The 17,925-nt window shown below is 45.3% G+C and overlaps 1 protein-coding gene across 1 annotated transcript in view; it reads right to left on the bottom strand.

Moving 5' to 3' along the window:
- Nucleotides 1-17,925, bottom strand: part of fam102aa (family with sequence similarity 102 member Aa) — a 28,922-nt gene that overhangs the window by 315 nt on the left and 10,682 nt on the right. Inside the window, exons 3-12 of the mRNA XM_034541290.1 lie at nt 12,279-12,399; nt 11,232-11,261; nt 8,500-8,616; nt 7,485-7,531; nt 6,863-7,014; nt 6,341-6,445; nt 6,038-6,233; nt 5,814-5,935; nt 5,120-5,189; nt 1-2,013 (exon numbers count right to left, since the gene is read on the bottom strand). The exon at nt 1-2,013 is cut by the window's left edge and continues 315 nt beyond it. Coding sequence (XP_034397181.1) covers nt 1,968-2,013; nt 5,120-5,189; nt 5,814-5,935; nt 6,038-6,233; nt 6,341-6,445; nt 6,863-7,014; nt 7,485-7,531; nt 8,500-8,616; nt 11,232-11,261; nt 12,279-12,399 — 1,006 coding nt within the window. The 3' untranslated portion in view covers nt 1-1,967. The remainder of the gene's footprint in view (nt 2,014-5,119; nt 5,190-5,813; nt 5,936-6,037; nt 6,234-6,340; nt 6,446-6,862; nt 7,015-7,484; nt 7,532-8,499; nt 8,617-11,231; nt 11,262-12,278; nt 12,400-17,925) is intronic.

Raw genomic sequence — 17,925 nt, 5'->3', positions numbered from 1 at the left:
AGTCAACTTCCATACAATGAGCTGACGACGACGAGCTGCAGCTTCACTGGATCGATATTAATATCGGCATAAGCTTAAACAACAAAGTCTTAAAAGATGATTTGTTTTTTTTTTAATTGTAAATTAGGGAAAACATTCTGCTTGTTTCCAGAATGCTTCTTCTATTTATCGAGTGTGATTGTGACGTGAATTTGAAGATCAATATGTTCAATAAAATCAGATTATTTTTCACCATTTTTGTTTTTCTGTCACTTTACGGTCGAGACGATTAAATTAAATAATTAATTTAGAGATTTCTGAACGAATCAAATCGATTTTAAATCGTCTCTTAGTTGCAAATTAAATTCAAGTGACCTGCGTTTTAAAAGGAGTGCGTTGTTACGGCTCGTTTCACCTTTTACAAACAGAAGAAATATGATTTTAAGACTCTGCACAAAAAAAAAAAAGTTCAAAATCGGCCCCAAAAAACTTTAACCCCCCCCCCCCAAAAAAATGAAATAAAAAGCAGCAACCAGCCGGCTGGTTGATGAAAATTAAATTCCAAAACGTGTCTTTTTTGTTGTTGTTGTTGTTTTGCCTCTTTTGGTGTTTGTTCATCTGAAGATGGCTGTAAACAAACTTGGGAGGTAAACATCCCTCGTAAACACCGGAAAAGGGGGGGGGGGGCTGAAAAATGTGCAAGGACCTTGTTGCTCCACCAGGGGACACCGAAGACCCTCGAAGAGTCTTCCAACTCCCCAAAATAAAAGCACCACCGAACGAGTGAAACGGAGCAAAACAAACAAAAACAAACAAAAACAAACAAGCGGCGTTTCCCTCCTCGCCATCAGCTGTGCTTCAGGGCTCATTCAAGAGAAACTTCACAGGCACAAAGTGGTTCAGCCGATGTTCCATCGATCAACGAGGAAACGGCAACAAACAACAACAACAACAGCAGCAGCAACAACAACAACAACAACAAACAAACAAACAGAAGAGAAGCCGCTCAGTGGTTTTCTGAACCCTTGGATCACATGTTAGGAATCCATCGCTGCACCTTAAAATAAAACACAACAACAATCTGTAGCGGTGCAAGTTCACGCTATATTTAGCCCCCCCCCCCCCCCCTTCGCCCTCGAGTCCCGACAGGATGACGTAACTGAAGCCCAGATCTCTGCTCGCTTCAAAGCCACCAGACTCCAAAACAAGTCACTTCCATCTCTTGAGAACTACCCAAAGAGGCAGCGTTGAACCAGCAACTCACACTCCTGAGAGGTCAAATCCAGAGTTTTTGAGTCCGGAGGCTTTGTGGGAGAGAACATCGATGAGGGCTTCAGGGCCCCTTCGGAAAACAGAGAGTCCTCTTTAAAAAAAGGGACAGCAGTGATGTTTAGAAGTGTGTCTTTTGAGGTGCTTGTACACAGTCCGTGTTTTTCTACTGCAGCAGACGGAGAGTTCTGCTGCGGACGTATTTTAGACCTCCTAAAAGAATCAAAATATTAGTTATATTTATAATAAAGGTGCCACGTTGGCCCATCTTTCACCATTTTGACTGACATCTAAACAATTAACCAATCATAGAACAAGTTATTGCCAGATTTGAATCAATGAGGGAAATCCCCACCAGTTGCACCCGTCCGTCATCTTAATAAATAACTGTTATTGATTCTTTGAGGCCTCTAAAACACGTCCAGAGGAGCATCTCTTTGCTCCAGCTGTGGTTCTCTCGTCTGTTCCTCTAAACTACATCTACTGACGTATTAATACACCGGCCGTGTGTAGAAGAACCTCAGACAACCACACATCGAAACCGCCTTAACTGGTCAAAAATAAATGACAACAAAGATCACACAACAAGGCAGTGATCAGAGGAACGTGTTGTTTCGTGTGCGTTTCCCTCGGAGTGACGACAAACTTCACGTAAAGTGCAAACTGGCGAAGTTCCTCCTCTCGCGGCGTCTCTGAAGCTCCGGGAGGAAGAAACCGGTTCACCGGCTCTCGATGACCACGGGCTCGTACCCGCCTGCAGAAACCCTGCAAGGAACCGGACGACAGTCAGAGGGTGACACAGCAAGAGGGTGACAAAGTCAGAGGGTGACACAGCAAGAGGGTGACACAGCAAGAGGGTGACACAGTCAGAGGGTGACACAGCCAGAGGGTGACACAGCAAGAGGGTGACACAGTCAGAGGGTGACACAGCAAGAGGGTGACACAGTAAGAGGGTGACACAGCAAGAGGGTGACACAGCAAGAGGGTGACACAGCAAGAGGGTGACACAGTCAGAGGAGAGACGAGGAGAAGACGAGGAGAAGACGAGGAGAAGATGAGGAGAAGACGAGGAGAAGACGAGGAGAAACGAGAAGATGAGGAGAGACGAGGAGAAGACGAGGAGAAACGAGGAGAAGACGAGGAGAAGACGAGGAGAGACGAGGAGAAGACGAGGAGAAACGAGGAGAAGACGAGGAGAAGACGAGGAGAAGACGAGGAGAAGACGAGGAGAAGACGAGGAGAAACGAGGAGAAGACGAGGAGAAGAAGAGGAGAAGACGAGGAGAAGACGAGGAGAAACGAGGAGAAGACGAGGAGAAACGAGGAGAAGACGAGGAGAGACGAGGAGAAGACGAGGAGAAGACGAGGAGAAACGAGGAGAAGACGAGGAGAAACGAGGAGAAGACGAGGAGAAGACGAGGAGAGACGAGGAGAGACGAGGAGAAGACGAGGAGAAGACGAGGAGAAGACGAGGAGAGACGAGGAGAAGACGAGGAGAAGACGAGGAGAAACGAGGAGAAGACGAGGAGAAACGAGGAGAAGACGAGGAGAAGACGAGGAGAAGACGAGGAGAGACGAGGAGAGACGAGGAGAAGACGAGGAGAAGACGAGGAGAGACGAGGAGAGACGAGGAGAAGACGAGGAGAAACGAGGAGAAACGAGGAGAAGACGAGGAGAAGACGAGGAGAGACGAGGAGAAGACGAGGAGAAACGAGGAGAAGACGAGGAGAAGACGAGGAGAAACGAGGAGAAGACGAGGAGAAACGAGGAGAAGACGAGGAGAAGACGAGGAGAAACGAGGAGAAGACGAGGAGAAGACGAGGAGAAGACGAGGAGAAGACGAGGAGAAGATGAGGAGAAGACGAGGAGAAGACGAGGAGAAACGAGAAGATGAGGAGAGACGAGGAGAAGACGAGGAGAAACGAGGAGAAGACGAGGAGAAGACGAGGAGAGACGAGGAGAAGACGAGGAGAAACGAGGAGAAGACGAGGAGAAGACGAGGAGAAGACGAGGAGAAGACGAGGAGAAGACGAGGAGAAGACGAGGAGAAACGAGGAGAAGACGAGGAGAAGAAGAGGAGAAGACGAGGAGAAGACGAGGAGAAACGAGGAGAAGACGAGGAGAAACGAGGAGAAGACGAGGAGAGACGAGGAGAAGACGAGGAGAAGACGAGGAGAAACGAGGAGAAGACGAGGAGAAACGAGGAGAAGACGAGGAGAAGACGAGGAGAGACGAGGAGAGACGAGGAGAAGACGAGGAGAAGACGAGGAGAAGACGAGGAGAGACGAGGAGAAGACGAGGAGAAGACGAGGAGAAACGAGGAGAAGACGAGGAGAAACGAGGAGAAGACGAGGAGAAGACGAGGAGAAGACGAGGAGAGACGAGGAGAGACGAGGAGAAGACGAGGAGAAGACGAGGAGAGACGAGGAGAGACGAGGAGAAGACGAGGAGAAACGAGGAGAAACGAGGAGAAGACGAGGAGAAGACGAGGAGAGACGAGGAGAAGACGAGGAGAAACGAGGAGAAGACGAGGAGAAGACGAGGAGAAACGAGGAGAAGACGAGGAGAAACGAGGAGAAGACGAGGAGAAGACGAGGAGAAACGAGGAGAAGACGAGGAGAAGACGAGGAGAAGACGAGGAGAAGACGAGGAGAAACGAGGAGAAGACGAGGAGAAGACGAGGAGAAGACGAGGAGAGACGAGGAGAGACGAGGAGAAGACGAGGAGAAGACGAGGAGAAGACGAGGAGAGACGAGGAGAGACGAGGAGAAGACGAGGAGAAGACGAGGAGAAACGAGAAGATGAGGAGAGACGAGGAGAAGACGAGGAGAAACGAGGAGAAGACGAGGAGAAGACGAGGAGAGACGAGGAGAAGACGAGGAGAAACGAGGAGAAGACGAGGAGAAGACGAGGAGAAGACGAGGAGAAGACGAGGAGAAACGAGGAGAAGACGAGGAGAAGAAGAGGAGAAGACGAGGAGAAGACGAGGAGAAACGAGGAGAAGACGAGGAGAAACGAGGAGAAGACGAGGAGAGACGAGGAGAAGACGAGGAGAAGACGAGGAGAAACGAGGAGAAGACGAGGAGAAACGAGGAGAAGACGAGGAGAAGACGAGGAGAGACGAGGAGAGACGAGGAGAAGACGAGGAGAAGACGAGGAGAAGACGAGGAGAGACGAGGAGAAGACGAGGAGAAGACGAGGAGAAACGAGGAGAAGACGAGGAGAAACGAGGAGAAGACGAGGAGAAGACGAGGAGAAGACGAGGAGAGACGAGGAGAGACGAGGAGAAGACGAGGAGAAGACGAGGAGAAGACGAGGAGAGACGAGGAGAGACGAGGAGAAGACGAGGAGAAACGAGGAGAAACGAGGAGAAGACGAGGAGAAGACGAGGAGAGACGAGGAGAAGACGAGGAGAAACGAGGAGAAGACGAGGAGAAGACGAGGAGAAACGAGGAGAAGACGAGGAGAAACGAGGAGAAGACGAGGAGAAGACGAGGAGAGACGAGGAGAAGACGAGGAGAAGACGAGGAGAAGACGAGGAGAAGAAGAGGAGAGACGAGGAGAAGACGAGGAGAAACGAGGAGAAGACGAGGAGAAACGAGGAGAAGACGAGGAGAAGACGAGGAGAAACGAGGAGAAGACGAGGAGAACACGAGGAGAAGACGAGGAGAGACGAGGAGAAGACGAGGAGAGACGAGGAGAACACGAGGAGAAGACGAGGAGAGACGAGGAGAGACGAGGAGAAGAAGAGGAGAGACGAGGAGAAGACGAGGAGAGACGAGGAGAACACGAGGAGAAGACGAGGAGAAGACGAGGAGAAGACGAGGAGAAACGAGGAGAAGAAGAGGTGATGAAGATAAACAGGAAGTCACCTGTTTCCGAGCCTGATGCCGCTGAGCGCTGTCGTTCCATCTCTGCTGACGAACAGACGCAGGTTACTGTCTGAAAGAGATGGAGACACAGAAACAGTCAGGAGGAGGAGGAGGAGGAGGAGGAGGAAGAGGAGGAAGAGGAGTTACAGCTGCAGACGCCAACAACATGGCGTCAAATATTCTGTTAAAAGCATCACACGAAAGGAGATAAATAGTCGTAGAAAGTAACTTTCTGTCTGCTTGTTTACACAGATGAAGATGAGAGGAGGGGTTTGTGGGTAATGTAGTCCTTACGGCCGGGTTCGGGTGCCTCTGTCACCTCTGTGCTGTTAAAGGGATAGTTTGGATGTTTAATGTGTGAAGAAACTGGAGGAGTTCACTCTCTTGCAAATAAACCTCGATACCTTATGTTTCATTTTCCCCAAATTCTGTGTTTAAATTTTTCTTGATCTCTTTTATTTACATTAATTCTTAATCTTTTCAGATTTCTGTGTTTTCCAATTTGAGCACATTTGAGCCATCAGAAAAAGTCTCCAATCACGTGGAGGACGAATACAATTTAAATTAAATAACAAAACATAGAAAATGTAACGAATATCAACAAAGGGCAACATTGTATATAAATCAAAGAAAGCTTGAATACAGCCCCCCCCCCCCCCCCCCCCCCCCCCCCCACCGCGTCTTTACAGCGTACCTTCAGTGTGGTTGATGTCGGCAAAGTTCTGGCTTTGGACGATTTTCTCCACGATGTCGTCGGCGTCCATTCGGGTGTCGTTCACCCAGGAGGGGTGACTCTCCACCGAGTCCAGCTTCCTCCTGAGAACACCAGAAGAAGAGCGGTGAAGAACACAACATCAAATCTCAGTGAACCCCACGAGCACCCTGAGGACTCTGATGACCCCCCCCCACCGTCTGTACCTGGGGGGCCTGTTGGAGGGCAAGACGGGCCGCGGGGGTCTCAGGGGGCGTTCTGGACGTCCGGCGTCCTTGTCGCCGTCGGGCGGCGCCTCACCGGCGAAGCACAAGCCCCCGGAGGCGCTGCTGCCCGTGGAGGCGTTCCTGCGGTGGGTGAGGTCCGACAGGCTGGAGGAGCAGGAGTGCTCGGTGCTGTAGCCTGCAGGGGAGGGGGAGGGGGGGAAGAGAACCACAGGTTGTTGGGAACTGCAGTAAAAAAAAGGTTCAATTCCCGTGTTTTTGAGCCTCACAATGAAAAGCTCGCACCTGAGATTCTGCTGTGCTGGCTGGCGTAGCTGGAGTTACGGGAGTGGCCGGACTGGAAGACTTCAGGAGGACTGTAGTGGGTCGCTTCGGATCCGTCAAGGAGACCTGAAGGTCGTAAAAGATGAAGAGAGACTTGTGTTATTTTTAAAATCTTGAATTCCAATTGAACCAAACCTAAACCGTGCGAGAAGAACAAACTTCTACATACATTAATTAATCTTTCTTGAGAAAAAATAAAATAAAATGTGTCCGTCATGCCAAAACATTGAATGATGCGTCAATTTACTGTGCAAAATTAAAAGTGAAACAGCCCAAAACTGCATTTTTAGACACAATTCTAAGAATAAGAACCTCGGGAGCGAGAAAAAAGTAAATCCTGCAAATCAGCTTTGCAAACATGTTTATATGTAAATTCCCCCTCCAGGTCACATGTATGAGCCCTTGCATTGGCTCTGCATGCCCCCTGTGGGTCCCTGGCCTAGAGTAGACTAGAAGAGTCCTCATCGGGTCAGCGAGCCCCACCTGAGCTGACGATGGAGGCTCGAGGCTTGGAGGCCCGGCCCAGAGAGACGCCTCCGGCCGGCCCGGGCTCAGCCGTCCCCTCCCCCTTGCAGTCCAGCTGCAGGGTGTGCTCTCGTCCCGGGATGGAGATGGACTTCGCGGTGCCGGGAGGCCTGCAGGTCAAAAGAGAAGACGAGAGAAAACTATTACTAACAAATAACAACAACAACACATAACAAACATTATCAGTGTTTAACGACTCGGTTCAAAAGTGTCCGAAACACACAGTAAACAGTGTATTGTGTGTTCATTTGTCCATTTGAACTGTTAATAATAATTAGAATTTTTATTAAATTTAAATTGAAAAAATCTAAAGATAAATTAAAAAAAAAAAAAAATGAATATAAATAAATAAAATAAATAAAATAAATAAAATAAATAAAATAAATAAAATAAATAAAATAAATAAAATAAATAAAATAAATAAAATAAATAAAATAAATAAAATAAATAAAAGTCAATACAACGCTATTATTGCACAACACTGTGCAGCTCAATACAATAACGATGCCATCAGTCCCAGTCTGCTCCCCGTCCAGTCTAATCAATAATAATTAAATTAGAACATCACATGACGACTCACGTTTTAAAGCACGGATCTCCAGACAGGAGGGTCATCCCGATGATCACCTGGAATAAAAAGGTAAAAAAGTACATTTTTATACTGCCACGTGAAGAGGCGCTCGACTCTCTATTGATCAATTCTTTAACGAGGCGGATATCATCTTTTCCCACAGTTCCCGATCCTTTTCCCTTCAGAGTGTTCAATGCTCTTTCTGAATTATTTATATTATATTACTGGATTATTATTATTATGCATTAATGTCTTTATCACGTTAATGTAGAAGCTGGTAAATGTGGAGCTCACTTTTAATTACTGCGTATTCTTCCAAGTAGTTTAACACTTCATAATTGTATTAGTTGATTTATATTTTTTAGTGAATAATCCACACATCTGCAGAGTCAAGGTGTCAGATTAACGTAGGTAATTGATTAACGAGCACAATAGTGTGCCATTAAAGAGCAGTGATGGTATAGAAGCATCGAGTAACATTTAAATACTATTAAATAAGTGAAGGGAGTGAACTTCCAGGAGGAGAATCAACTCATGATCGTAAACAAAAGATTAAATATGAGCTGTGAACATGTCGGAACTAAAACAGCCGCATCAGCGTTAATAAAAACTAAATTCCCAGTGAGCTCAAAGTCCTCAAAGACGAGACCAGCGGCTCACAGAGCAGTTTGAGTGGATGACCACCGGGTGGCGCCGCAGAGCAAATACGAAAAGACCCTTAAAGTGCTTCAGAGAGTTCACAGCTCTGTGTTCACAAACTCAAGAATGTTTCCAAAAGAATTGCAGATTAATTATCTGTACATTGATAAACTGATTAATCTACTCCTACACTCGCTGGTCTTTCCCCTCTGGTCGCTTCCCGGGAGCGATCAATAATATAAAAAAGGTCAAAAGGTTAAAGTCTCAAGAGTTAACGATCCAGCTCGTATAATTCATGGCGCAATTAACGTGTCTTGTGTTTCCGCGGCGAGGGCAACGGACGTTTAACACATTTATTCTGAGGCGTATCAAACGTTGTCCTCGCCTTCAGGATGGAGTTGTCCTGCCGCGTGTTCTTGGTGTCGTAGCCCTCCAGCAGACAGCAGCGCACGGTGGAGCCGGAGCCGGCGAACTCCGCCATGTTGAGGTCCGTGAAGCCCAGCTGAGGGTGAGGAGGAAGAGGAGGAAGAGTTAACCAGAGTCCTGTCCCGTGGTCACCTGCAGTGGACCGACGGCCGCTCGGCAAACAGGTGAAAACTGAGCTTTTGAGCAGATTGTTGTTGGTCACGTGACGACCTGCTGCCGTTTCCTCCTTTTGTGAGGCTTTCATTGAGACGACCAGAGTTCTCACTTGTAGAAACACTTTGGATCTTTGTCTCCTCTCTGCCTGGACGGAGCCGGAGACAAAGAGACAAAGACACAAAGAGATAAAGAGACGAAGAGACTAAAAGACAAAGATACAGAGAAAGACACAAAGAGACAGAGATACAACAATACAGAGAGACAAAGAGACGGAGCTACAGAGATACAAATAAACAGAGATACAGAGAGACAACAATACAAAGAGACAGAGCTACAGAGATACAAAGAGACAGAGAGACAAAGAGATGGAGATACAGAGAGACAACGATACAGAGAGAAAAGGACACAAAGAGACTGAGACAAAGGGACGGAGAGACAAAGAGACGGAGATACAGACATACAAAGATACAGAGAGAAAAAGATACAGAGTTACAGAGAGACAACGGCACAGAGAGACAGAGAGACAAAGAGACGGAGATACAGAGTTACAGAGAGACGGAGAGACAGAGAGACAAAGAGACGGAGATACAGAGTTACAGAGAGACAAAGAGACGGAGAGACAGAGAGACAAAGAGACGGAGATACAGAGTTACAGAGAGACAACGGCACAGAGAGACAAAGAGACGGAGAGACAGAGAGACAAAGAGACGGAGATACAGAGTTACAGAGAGACAACGGCACAGAGAGACAAAGAGCCAGAGAGGTTTGCGACGAGGTCATGTCCCTCCATAACTTCTAAAGAACCGATAGCAGAACTACAAACCGCATCCATTACACATCGTCTCCCTCCTCCTTTATAACTGGTTCCCTGACTGCTGCGCTGAGTGAGCAGGTGCACATTTAGCATGTGCAGATTAAACTTGTTTTTAATTCATCAAAACATGGAAAGAAGGTCGGAGCGAGACTCCTCCGAATCTCTCGATTCCCTTTCACACGTGCAGTCTGTCCCTGAAATGTTCGGGGACAAATGTTTCCTGCAATGGGAGAAGTGTGAATGTCTGGAGCGCCTCTTTACCACCTAAAGAGTGTCTTAACAGTCCAGGGAAAATGCTGGAACACAGCCGGCGTCGCAACGTCACTCACTGGTTTGTGGAATGCCGTTTTGAAGCCATCTTGGATTTTTGCAAACCAGCCAGGGGGCGACTCCTCTGGTTGTATAGAAGTCTATGCTTCATGTGTTAAAGCTGCATTCTCTCTACTGACCACCAGGGGGCGACTCCTCTGGTTGTATAGAAGTCTATGCTTCATGTGTTAAAGCTGCATTCTCTCTACTGACCACCAGGGGGCGACTCCTCTGGTTGTATAGAAGTCTATGCTTCATGTGTTAAAGCTGCATTCTCTCTACTGACCATCAGGGGGCGACTCCTCTGGTTGTATAGAAGTCTATGCTTCATGTGTTAAAGCTGCATTCTCTCTACTGACCACCAGGGGGCGACTCCTCTGGTTGTATAGAAGTCTATGCTTCATGTGTTAAAGCTGTATTCTCTCTACTGACCACCAGGGGGCGACTCCTCTGGTTGTATAGAAGTCTATGCTTCATGTGTTAAAGCTGTATTCTCTCTCCTGACCACCAGGGGGCGACTCCTCTGGTTGTATAGAAGTCTATATAAATGACTCTACTTCTCTTGATGTATTCCCTCAGTAAACATTGTAAACATTAGTTTTTGGTCTCAATCTCTAGTTTCAAGTGTTCTTCGATACAGCGTGATGTTCATTTAGTAAATTATGGTCAAACAGACCATAAAGCAGGATACACTCTAGGGCGGGGCTACGAGGTGATTGACAGGTTGCTTTCCAGTACCAGAGACGTCCAAATATGTTAACTTCTGGTCACTGGTTGCAAAAACCAAAATGGCGACGGGCAAAAATGCCAAACTCGAGGCTTCAAAACATCGGGTGCTGTGACATTTCAAAATGGCCGCTGAGAAAAACAACTGATTTCCACACGGTCCCCGATCCGACCGATAAGGACTCACGACCTTTAACCCCCCCGGTGAGGAAACCGCCTTTGTCTGAACTGCAATCACAATGTTATTTTAAAAATCCTCTCCAGTCGAAGGTTCCCGTGCTTTATTCTCCAGGTTCCTCTTTTCTTTAGGGAGCTTCTGTTTTCATAGGTGTGTATTTAAAGGAAGCCGACTTCTAAGGAGGGAAGCTGGGGGTATATTTAGCCGCGAAGGAAACCTAAATGAACAGAGGAAGCGGTTCCTGTCGGTGCCACAACGTCCAACGGGTGAACTTCACGAGGGGGTTCGACCTTCTCATTCCCGTCACAAGCCGTGACTCATTCCTCGGGAGGGTTACGGTTAGCGGAGGTGTCGCCCGGGAAGTTTCCTCCTCGATTCTGAGCGTCGTTTTTTTGATTAATCGCCCTCGGCATCCTCGTCAGAGCGCCGTGAGAAATGTAAATGTTTACACGACGCGGGCAGTGAGGTTTACATCTGTGGCGGCTTCTGCGTGGTTGAGAGCTCTTACCTTCGAGTACGCTTTTCCTCCTTTGAGTTCCTGCAGAGGAAAAAAACAGGAAGACAGCGATGAAACCCCGGTGATCCGACCGATCCCAACTTCACATTACAAGAGAGGCCCCGAGATTACAGGGAGGACGCGACGAGAGTTTTAGAAATTACAAGGTGGAAAAAAACCACACTGGCGAGGTTCCTCGGAGCGCCGGCGTCCCGTCTGCATCGAAATATCCTGGAGGCGGTTTTGTGAGAACGACTCCATGAAGTCTTAAAAACAGTCCGCACGGGTTTGCCAGCGGATGCAGTTCGATACACGAGTTTTAATACAAAGATTCTATGTTTCCGTTTATAGGAAATCCTTTGTGCCATTAAGTGTTGAAGAGACAACGACATATATATTTTTAAAAAAAGGTGTAAACTGGGCAAATTTGGTTTTAAGACGTCTACGATATATATTTCATATAACTGTGGTTAGGATGTCTTTATTTCAATGCATGGCAGGTTATTAACTGTGTTATTCTGCACTCTCTCTCCATCAAGGTGCAGGACCTTTATATTGCAGAGGCCTGAAAGGTCACAGGTTAAATATAACGAGGTTTACATTTAATCTAGACGTCCAGAAATCTGCCAAATTTAGCCAAGAAAAGGGACATCTCAACTCGTAGTCCAGCGAAGTAGTAAAAAGGTGCAGAAGACAAACCCACAAAGCATAAACTCCCATAAGCAACGTATCCAACCACGCGCCGGCCCTTTAAGAACACAGCAGCGCGCTTCTTTGCAACAGCTACACGGAGTCCCTCCAAAATAAAATACAGATGTGAGGATATTGTTTTTAACACTGATGCATCTTTTTGACCTGCAAGTCACCGTTGCCGATTCATAAAGTGCAAAAAAGGAAGACAGGATATACAAGTTTAATAACACAAGAAAGACGATTGATTTTATGCATTCTTGATTGTTTTCTAGCATCATAGTGGCCTTTTGGAGAGAAACAGACCATAATAACGAAGTCTACGACCGCGTAACTGAACGATTAGTTGTATACTTTTGAGACTCGTACCTTCCTGACTGAGACCCTGCAGACAGACGGGTCCAGGACCCCCGTGTGGGGGTTGGCGCTCATTTTGGACACAAAGGTGAACCTCTTCCTCCAACGGACACAGTTCTCTTGAACCTCCTGCCTGGAAGGACACACACACACACACACACACACACACACACACACACACACACACATATATATATATATATATATAAACACAGCTTGCAACACATACATCTCCTCCATGAAGTTTGGTATTCTTGTGCATCCCTTGCTCGCTTCCCGAGCTGCAGACTTTGCTTAATGGCGGTCGTGAATCTTTTTTTTTTTTCCATTTGCAGAGACAATAAAAGCGCCACTGAAAACTTTTATTGTACAAATGGCAGCGACCTATAAAGTGTGTTCTTATGCAAAGACTGTTCTCCTGACCCAAACATCCTTGAAGACTTGGCAACTCATCATTTTTTAATTGGTTTCACGACCCTCGGAACTACACATTATTTTCCAGTTAGGTCATCCCAGCCTCGTGACCAGTGTTGTCCACCGAGGGTCAGAGAAAAGAAACGGTGAGCAACTTTTTCCAAAACAAGCCGATTCCCATGGCGAGTATTCCACTTGTTATCTTAGGTTGAACTGCTAAGCTTTTGGTTGCAGTTCTCACTAGTTTGTCTCTCTTAATGTTCTCCTCCTGCCGAGGAAACTCCGCACAGTGGTCTGAAGACGTTTGGCCGCTCTGCCAACAGCGTTCAGAGTGCGTGCGTCCTGGCCGACGGGTGGAAACGCGGCAGGAGGTGTTAAAACAAGCCGGGTCACCGGTGTCATGGAAACACCGGAGTAGGCAGCAGAGAGGAGGGAGAGCCTGGATTAGTGAGACGTCCGGATTCGTTTCATTCATCACAACTTGTGACGCGAAGACTCTGCACCTAAAGCTCGTTTTCTGCATCTCGACGTGTCGCCGGCGACAACGATGGGTCAATTATTGAATTAATCAATTAGTGGATTAACAGACACACAACATATCTTTGAACTATTTTGATAACTTTCCAGCTTCTCTTATATTTGTGGATTTCGCTCTTTTGTTGGAACTAAACAAGCAATTAATAGATTTAGGCTTGAGCTGATTGCAAAGTGCATTTCTCATACATTTATTTAGGCCGTAACATTTAATTAATAGAATAATCAATTGACTAATGGAGACAATAATTACCCAGAAGGAAAGTAATCGTTGGTTGCAGCACTATTGATTTTGTGAGCCTAATGTGTGTTTTGCGTGACCCTTCCATTAAAAAGATAAGATAAGTCTTTATTGAGAGGGGAAATGTTGGTGTTGAAGCAGTAAAACAACAGAAATAAGTATTTATTTAGTTTAGTTTTGCCTTTTCTCCATGTAGAAAAAGTGCAAACAAACTAAATAACTATACAATATAAAAATAGAACAAAAATATAAAAAGGGAATTAGTTTTCTTTAGTGTATAACTTGAAACTCATGTTTTCTTTATCTTAGAATGAGCCGTTAATGTCGACACGTGTTGGTTCCTGGGCTGTCGGGGTTGCGCAATAGATTCATTTTGTGAAGCGAGGGGGTTGTGCAATACGTGGCTGGTTCTTATCTGGTTGTGTAACATGTGTAATGTGTGCAATGTGTGGTTGCAATGTGCTTTAATACATGTTGCTTTGTGTGCCTCTTCTTATAATCTACTTCTATGGACACAGCAATAATGATGAGACAATATGCTGTCGGAACATTTGAGTCCAGGACTAATTAAAAAGGTATATTGTATCGCATTGCGTAATATTGTATAGATTCATATCGAAGCGTATCAAATTGTATCGTTTCAAATTGTAGCGCATTGAATTGAAGCGTGTATCAAATCGCAGCTTATCGAGTCGTATCAAATTGTATCAAATTGTAGCGCATTGCTTCTACAATAGCCCAGAATGTAAAAACCAAACACTGGGACATGAATGTGTGCACCATGATGAGTTCACCATCTAGAGTCCATCTTGAGATATTATACTTTGTTTCTGGTGCGAAAACATGGACGTTCAAAGTTATACTCCAACAATGCTCATTAATATATAAAAAATAAGTTAAATGCATTACTGTGACGGAACTAAAAAGTAACGAAGAGGAAAACTGCGAGCCAGTAAAAATGGAGGTAAACGTTATTTATTGTTTAGCAGAAGCTCTCATTAAATATGTATGAAAATAAAAATCTCGTAAAATACGGTGAAATATATCATCATCGGTTCTGCTTGAGTTTTAATCCAGCGGGGGTTTTATTTCATTATGTCTCAGTTGGGCCATCAATGTCATCAGAATTAGAACTTTATTGATCCCCGGGGGGTAAAATATGTGCACGTTGCAGCTGCTCCTCGATACGAGCACAAAGAAATACAAAAGATTCATAAATAAAAGGACCATGCAAAATAAAATGTACATAATGTTACAATAAAGATATATATACACAATATGTGCAGAGAATACAAGTTAGTATCAACATGATATTTGCATATTTCCACAGGGAAATAAAAAAAAGTATTGAGTTATTTAAATATTCAATATAAGACTATATCTTGAACTAGAATATATCTTTAAATGAACAGTAAAAACGCAGTATTATTGGAAGCATTGCACGGTTACATTTCTTGAGTTATTATATACAGTTTTTTATCGTTATAATTTTTTGGGCTATTCTTCTAATCGCTGTACATGAGGCAGTTTGAGTGATGGTGTGAGACAGAAGGTGCTAATCTCACACACACACACACACACACACACACACACACACACACACACACACACACACACACACACACACACACACTCTAGCAGCAGCTGCTCCTCACACCCCCACATCCCAGTCTCCATTATCCACCATCCCTCCACGACGCGCTTTCCGTCTCACTTTTAATCGTGTGTCACAATAATCTGAGCGAATACCTTTTAATTAGGAGCATTAGGCGGAGTTGTTTTGCTTTGGTTGTACAACGAAGCCTCAGTAACAGTTACACGTTTAAATCACTAGTCAACAATGTTTTTATTTTATTCTTGCATCATTTTAATTTTCAAATAGAATATTGAGGGATTTTCAAACACAATATGATTTTTGTTATTTCTAGACTAAATTACTTTGACCTTTTCACACTGTTGCATGTCCTAGAAGAAGAAGAAGAAGAAGAAGAAGAAGAAGAAGAAGAAGAAGAAGAAGAAGAAGAAGAAGCATGGACGTGACTGATGCTGGGATTTGCACCGAATGTAAACACAACTTTTCTTTGTTTACCAGAGTCTCTTTAAACTACCGTGACTAATATGAATCCATCCAGACAACATCAATTGAAAAAGGTCTGGCCCCTGCAAGAGTGAACAACAATAAAAACAAAAAAAAAACAAATGATGTTTGTGGTTCTAATCCTAAACCCACTGAAAGGAGGATTCCCTGGAACCCGGCGAGGTTCTCAGAGGAGTACAAACTCTTATCAGGACCCCCGACGCTATTGGTCCACCACTGTGCATCGGGGAGCGTTTCCAAACCACATTCCTCAGTCCAGATGGCTTTGTTCAGCCGCCATGGAAACCACAAACACTCCTCAAAACCCACCGACGCTCTGCCAGCAGCTCGGAGGAGGCGCTGGCTCCGGCTCTCTCTTTCAGCCCTTTGGACGCGTTTACAAGCTGTCCGGCTTCGTTTTTAATCTCACCTGCAACCTTTGTGTATCTCGTGTTCACTCGTTCTACTTTCATGTGTTTTGGGGTTTGTGTTGTGCAGGAGGAGGAAGAAGAAGAGGAGGAGGAGGGAAGCTAATTAACATGCGTTTTCTGGTATGTTCGTACGGATTATCCCAAAACCTGCACGGACTCGCGCCGTTTCTGATCAGAACAAGATTCATATCTGATACGAGATGTCTAAGACATGAAATACTGCACAAGTTCAAATATATAAATCACAATATTCCACGGACGGTAAAACAGAAAGCATATGCTGCAATGTGCCAGCGAAAGGCAACGAACAAGAAAGATGGGGATCTAACCGATGCTGGGTTTGACATACGTTTAAAAAGTCAGTTTCACAAATGTTTAAGGATCAAGTTATTTATTGTTATGGTCAGAGAAGCAGCCGTTGGCAATGAAAATCTTGGATCTCAGGCTCTCGTTAAATATGTATAAAAAGACCTAAAACCAAGTCGTCAACAGTCTGATTATCTAAACTCTGACACATGGGACTCACATCGGAGCTGTTTTGTGTCAACAGCAAAAAACCTGCAAGGACTCACGCTGTTTCTGATCAGAACCAGATTCACATCGGATACTGAATCAGATGCGGGAAGCCGACGCAGGACTCTCAATTTGTCTGGTTTCATCAAACAAAACCTTTAAAAGTTACAGTGTGTGGCATTTAGGGGGCTCTATTGGCAGAAAGAGAATATAATATTAATAAGTATGTGTTCTTTCAACGTACAAGCACCTGAAAATAGGAAATGTTGTGTTATCGTTAGCTTAGAATTAAACATCAGTATCGAGAAAATATGCCACCAGGGGGCGACTCCTCTGGTTGTATAGAAGTCTATGCTTCATGTGTTGAAGCTGCATTCTCTCTCCTGACCACCAGGGGGCGACTCCTCTGGTTGTATAGAAGTCTATGCTTCATGTGTTGAAGCTGCATTCTCTCTCCTGACCACCAGGGGGCGACTCCTCTGGTTGTATAGAAGTCTATGCTTCATGTGTTGAAGCTGCATTCTCTCTCCTGACCACCAGGGGGCGACTCCTCTGGTTGTATAGAAGTCTATGCTTCATGTGTTGAAGCTGCATTCTCTCTCCTGACCACCAGGGGGCGACTCCTCTGGTTGTATAGAAGTCTATGCTTAATGTGTTGAAGCAGCATTCTCTCTACTGACCACCAGGGGGCAACTACTGACCACCAGGGGGCGAATCCTCTGGTTGTATAGAAGTCTATATAAATGACTCTACTTCTCTTGATTTATATATATTGTAAACATGAGTTTTTGGTCTCAATCTCTAGTTTCAAGTCTTCTTCAATACGGCATGATGTTTATTTAGTAAATTATGAAGCATAGACTTCAAGTTTTAGAACCGGAGGTTGCTGACCGGTCTCACCGTTTGCTTATAAAACGGGTGACTGTGGGTCAGTGGTTAGCATGTCTGTCTTTCAATCAGGGGGTTGGTGGTTCAATCCCCGCCCTAGTCGATGTGTCCTTGAGCAAGAAACTTAACCCTGAATTGTTCCCTGTAGCTGTGTCTACAGTGTATGAATGTAACATCGATTTGGATAAAAGCGTCAGCTAAATGACATGTAATGTAAAACACAAGCAGTCTTCATGGAGGTTCACATTTTCTAGTTCAGATGTTTTGGACGTCTTTATCGCTGCGTAAAGTCCGAAAACAAAAAGACAAGCAGCACTGTGCTCAGCAGCAAACTCACACAAACAAAGTGGGCTGAGGGCCGGTGTCATAACCAAAACAAAGGCCGCCGTTGTGCGATGCGTCTCTCTTCCCCGCATTCGTCCCGCGGGCTACACTTTGAACGCGTTGAACCCAAAGTGGTGCGTTTCAAGCAGAGAAACTGCCTCGACCCCAAACATGAGTTTCCGACAGCTGGAAACAGAGCAGAAACACAAACACACACACACACACACACACACACAC

This window comes from Cyclopterus lumpus, chromosome 9, assembly GCF_009769545.1.
Source record: "Cyclopterus lumpus isolate fCycLum1 chromosome 9, fCycLum1.pri, whole genome shotgun sequence".
Classification (NCBI taxonomy): Eukaryota; Metazoa; Chordata; class Actinopteri; order Perciformes; family Cyclopteridae; genus Cyclopterus; species Cyclopterus lumpus.
Note: the sequence above shows the minus strand (reverse complement) of the source record. Positions and strands in the feature narration are given on the sequence as shown.